This window comes from Salmo salar, chromosome ssa13 (genome assembly GCF_905237065.1).
Source record: "Salmo salar chromosome ssa13, Ssal_v3.1, whole genome shotgun sequence".
NCBI lineage: Eukaryota > Metazoa > Chordata > Actinopteri > Salmoniformes > Salmonidae > Salmo > Salmo salar.
Window position 1 is genome coordinate 63,055,526 of NC_059454.1, and position 5,170 is coordinate 63,060,695.

The following is a 5,170-nucleotide window of genomic DNA, read 5'->3' on the forward strand; positions in this document are numbered from 1 at the left end:
TGCTTCACCGTAGGGATGGTGCCAGGTTTCCTCCAGACGTGACGGTTGGCAATCCGGCCAAAGAGTTCAATCTTGGTTTCATCAGACCAGAGAATCTTGTTTCTCATGGTCTGAGAGTCTTTAGGTACCTTTTGGCACACTTCCAGCAGGCTGTCATGTGCCTTTTTACTGAGGAGTGGCTTCCGTCTTGCCACTCTACCATAAAGGCCTGATTGGTTGGGTACTGCAGAGATGGTTGTTCTTCTGGAAGGTACTCCCATCTCCACAGAGGAACTCTGGAGATCTGTCAGAGTGACCATCAGGTTCTTGTTCACCTCCCTGGCCAAGGCCCTTTTCCCCCCCAGTTGCTCAGTTTGGCAAGGCGGCCAGCTCTTGGAAGAGTCTTGGTGGTTCCAAACTTCTTCCATTTAAGAATGATGAAGGCCACTGTGTTCTTGGGGACCTTCAATGCTGCAGAAATGTTTTTGCCTCGACACAATCCTGTTTCGGAGGTCTATGGACAATTCCTTCGACCTCATGGCTTGGTTTTTGCTCAGACATGCATTGACAACTGTGGGACCTTTTATATAGAAAGGGGTGTGTGTGTGTGTGTGTGTGTGTGTGTGTGTGTGTGTGTGTGTGTGTGTGTGTGTGTGTGTGTGTACCTTTCCAAATCATGTCCAATCAATTGAATTTTCCACAGGTGGACTCCCATCAGGTTGTAGAAACATCTCAAGGATGATCAATTTTGTGTCTCATAGCAAAAGGTCTGAATTCTTATGTAAATAAGGCGTTTCTCTTTTTATTTGTAGTAAATTTGATACCATTTTTAAAAACCTGTTTTCGCTTTGTTGTGGGGTATTGTGTGTAGATTGAGGAAAAATATTTTAATCAATTTTAGAATGAGGCTGGAACAAAATGTGGGAAAAGTCAAGGGGACTGAATACTTTCCGAATGCACTGTACAGATCCTTTTGGTATTTTGTAAAGAAAGTCTGCCTCCGTTGGGTGTCTTCTAAGGTGGTTGACTGTCTGTTCTCTGTTCCAGGATGGCAGCCTCCAGTGCCCCTCATGCAAGACAATCTACGGGGAGAAGACTGGGACGCAGCCCAAGGGGAAGATGGAGATCTATAGTATCTCCCAGTCCCTCCCTGGCCACCCCGACTGTGGAACTATCCAGATAATTTACAGCATCACCCATGGGATACAGGTACACACACAAGACACACACACACAAGACACACACATTAGACACCACGAGACTCACTCACTCACTCACTCACTCACTTCCTCACTCTCTCCAGGGTCCAGAGCACCCTAATCCCGGGCAGTCGTACACCTCTAGAGGCTTCCCTCGCTTCTGCTTCCTCCCAGACAACAAAAAGGGCAGAAAGGTAAGCAGCTATCTTACAACGAACCAACACACTGCAAACAGTTGACAACACCCTGGATGTGCTCATAAGGGCACGCAACAGAAAATGAGCAGTTCTCTGTTTTTTTCCAGTTTGCTCCCTAATGAACACAACCTTTGACTCTGCTCTGCTCATGTAACTGGTGCTGTACTGCACCGCCGTAGCTCCGCTGTGTGTGTGTGGTCCTTTTGTAGCTCCGTTGGTAGAAGACGTGGACTTCGGTGATCAGGCTGTTTTCAATGTAATGAGTTTCATCTGCATCCAAAAGAAAATACAAAAACATTTGTAGAGCACATATGTTCTGCCAATCATTGCCTCTCTCTACAACATAGACACAATACAAAGGACGGTGATCCGTCAAGGAGCTAGCCATCATTCACAAATACAACACACTAGCTAGCTAACAACCAGATGTTGAACAGAAAAGGCGTGCCTACCTCTCTGCGTCAAAATGATTTGAGCATGCAGGGCAAAACGTAAGTACCCGCTCCCCTATTCCCCAGGATTCGGTCAAGCATAATAACTCGACATGCTATATGAATTTACAAACCTGGTGAAATTCACAAAATATTTGAACAACTGTTACACTCACACATTCCTCATATGTGCTAAAACCAGTCTAGGAAGTCTGACTGAGCAGTTTCAGGGGGGGAAAAGAAAAAATATTTAATTTTCAGGTGTACCATTCAAAATAGTGAAACCTCTCACTTGAATATCTTGTTCCAATTTCTCATTACTATTTTAATTTACCATTCATTGCGACCAACTCCGCTGCTCTGTTGGCTATATTTAATAAATGCTTATTTACTGTACAGTGTGAGCTAATTGTTTTATTGATAATTCATCCAAATGTTCTTGCCAAAGAAAAATCAATTTCTATATCTGATGTCCTGTCACTGTCGACGCGAAATCAGATGGGCATACTTCTACCATAACCTAGAGACAATGCAGACCACCTTAAAAGGGACATTCAGCATTTTATAACTTAATGTTAGACTACTTTCAGGGTGAGAAACCTTCTATGGGCCAGGAGAAACTTAAAAGGGGGTTTACTTTTAAAGGGGGCCGAACTGACAGATTTTGCTTCGGGTTTTCCTTATTTGAGAACACAAGATTTGGGTCTTGGAGGCATGGTTGGATGTGTGTGTGTGTGTGTGTTCGCACGTGGGAAGCGTTTGTACGTTAACTATGGCAAAACGGTACCACAGTCACTTACTCGTCTAAATAACTTCAAAACATTCTAACCTGCTCTGCTAGGGGGAGTAAAATGGTTAGAGTGAGGTGTGAAAGTCACTGTAAATTAGCTCATACTCTTATAGTTCTATGTTCACTATGTATTTTGTATATAATATACAGTATTTACATTGTTTAAAGTCCTCTCTATTGTCTCTATATTACATTTCTATATGTCTTGCTAGCAGCACCATTTTACCAAGTCAAATTCTAAAGGTGATTCTGAAGTACAGTACATGGCACTTTTGCCAGCCAGTGTGCGACCGTGGCAGTTAGGTCGCTGTTGGATATCTATGGGGATAGTTGGTGATTATCCAATTACACAATGTACGTGGGACAATATTTTCTAGTTTTCTCATTAAATGTCAAAAAGTGTACTTTCAAGGTATTTGTTTATTTTTAAATTATCCAGAAATTAATGTAAAATGTTGTTATTAATCTAAACACGGATCATATTTCAGAGCACACGGTAAGGTTTCAAATGACACCAAGACTGTCTTTGTAGCATCTACACACTCATCGTTGTAGTGTCTTTAAAGAAGGCCTGGGTAAGGTAAGGCCAAAATGTCACATTTTTAATTTCAATCAATTATTTCTCAATAATAATTTTGGGTAGACTTCAAAGGTATGCCAAAGGGCATTTCAATGCATTTAATTTCAGGAACATCATATCTTTGAGCCAATCTCGTATGGCGTTGCCCACTACAAACTTCAAGTAACTTTGGCCACCGCTAGCTAAAAGTCCATGGCAGTGATGGGGGCATGTCATCTCTAATTTCATGTCTAATTTCATGTCAGGTGCTGGAGCTGCTGAAGGTGGCTTGGACACGGCGCCTCATTTTTACGGTGGGAACGTCCAGCACCACGGGCGAGCCCGATACGGTGGTGTGGAATGAGATCCACCACAAGACGGAGATGATGTCCAACGTGTCGGGCCATGGCTACCCGGACCCCAACTACCTGGACAACGTGCTGTCCGAGCTGGCCTCCCAGGGGGTGACCGACGACTGCCTCCTCAGACAGGAGGGCCCCAGCCAGGGAGGAGCGTCAAACTCTAGACTGTGAAAACTGACCTTGAATCAGTTACTGAAATCTGGTTATGGCTAGGGAGCATCCCACTGTGAAACTGACCGTGAATCACTTTCCTTGTAATGTCACAACTTCAACATAGAGAACATAAGGGATAAACCAAGTATTCACATTCCCACCTGGATGTGTTTTTATTAAGTATTCAATGCAAAGCGTATGTCTAAGTGCAGTGTGCTGAATACTGCACATACTGATAATGTGGGGTTTGACTTGGACTTTATTTGCCATAGTAGTGCTCCATCAGCTCTTGGTTTAGTCACCTAGGCTGTCTTTCAAAAGGAACCCTGTATACATCCCGATATACTTTTGTAGTTGTCTGTCTCTGTCTCTGTCTCACCTCTTGACATGCACCATGGAAAGTGCCAGCTCTCGCGGGGAATATAGAACATCAGTAGCACTTTTAGTTTTGACAGTGCATTTAATTAACACATGTTAATTACCAGGTTATGTGGTTGATAGTTAAAAAATATATATTTTTTAAGTAAATTATGCAAATATTTTTTTTTTCTTTTTCTGTTGAGCAATGTAGTTACCAAATACACAGGCATATAACAAAAACAAAATGGTAGCAAAGTGAGTACTTGTTTGATTGTGTTATAATGGAGGAAAAACTTTTTTATTGGGCATTTTCATTTTTGGCTGTAATGAAAGCACAGTAAAGGAACAGATTTGCCTGTAAATGCCAGTTATATTAGAAGCATAACCCGTAAGAGAAACTTCTCACTTTGCCTTTGTTTCAGTTGTATTTTTTGTTCTTAATGCATTATAATTGAAAGGTGGAATCCTTAGTTGCTACATCCATGTTTTACTTAAATTAATGATATGTACCCATTGATTCTTGAAAAATATAACTTATAAATGCCTCATGAGCTTAGTTCAATTGTCATACCCCATCAGAACCCAAAATAGAAGCTTGCTACTCCAATGTTTAAACAATGTATATTTAAACAAAATCTGAATAGCCTCAACATGTTTAAAACTATACATTTGTATATAATGGATGGTCAGTCCTTGCATCTATGAATTTTGAGAGTGGTTATGTTTCTCCAGGCCCATCCCTCAGCTTTTTACCAAAGCACAGACAGGGTGATCGCTTTATTTAAAAAAAAAAAATTCACCAGGTAGGCAAGTTTGAGAACAAGTTCTCATTTACAACCGCGACCTGGCCAAGATAAAGCAAAGCAGTTCGACACATACTACAACAGAGTTACACATGGAGTAAAACAAACATACAGTAGAATATAAGTCTATATACAATGTGAGCAAATGAGGTGAGATAAGGCAGGTTAAGGCGATAAATAGGCCATGGTGGCGAAGTAAATGCAATATAGCAAGTAAAACACTGGAATGGTAGATTTGCAGTGGATCAATGTGCAAAGTAGAAATACTGGGGTGCAAAGGAGCAAAATAAATACAGTAGGGGAAGAGGTAGTTGTTTGGGCTAATTATAGATGGGCT

The 5,170-nt window shown here is 41.5% G+C and overlaps 1 protein-coding gene across 1 annotated transcript in view; it reads left to right on the top strand.

Annotated features, from left to right (window-relative positions):
* The window catches only part of LOC106567555 (probable E3 ubiquitin-protein ligase DTX2), a 28,737-nt gene extending 24,297 nt beyond the window's left edge, over window positions 1-4,440 (top strand). The window contains 3 exon segments of the mRNA XM_014137015.2: window positions 1,027-1,188; window positions 1,283-1,372; window positions 3,422-4,440. Of these exon segments, the coding sequence (XP_013992490.1) occupies window positions 1,027-1,188; window positions 1,283-1,372; window positions 3,422-3,688 (519 nt within the window). The 3' untranslated portion in view covers window positions 3,689-4,440.
* The last annotated feature ends 730 nt before the right edge of the window (window positions 4,441-5,170 follow it).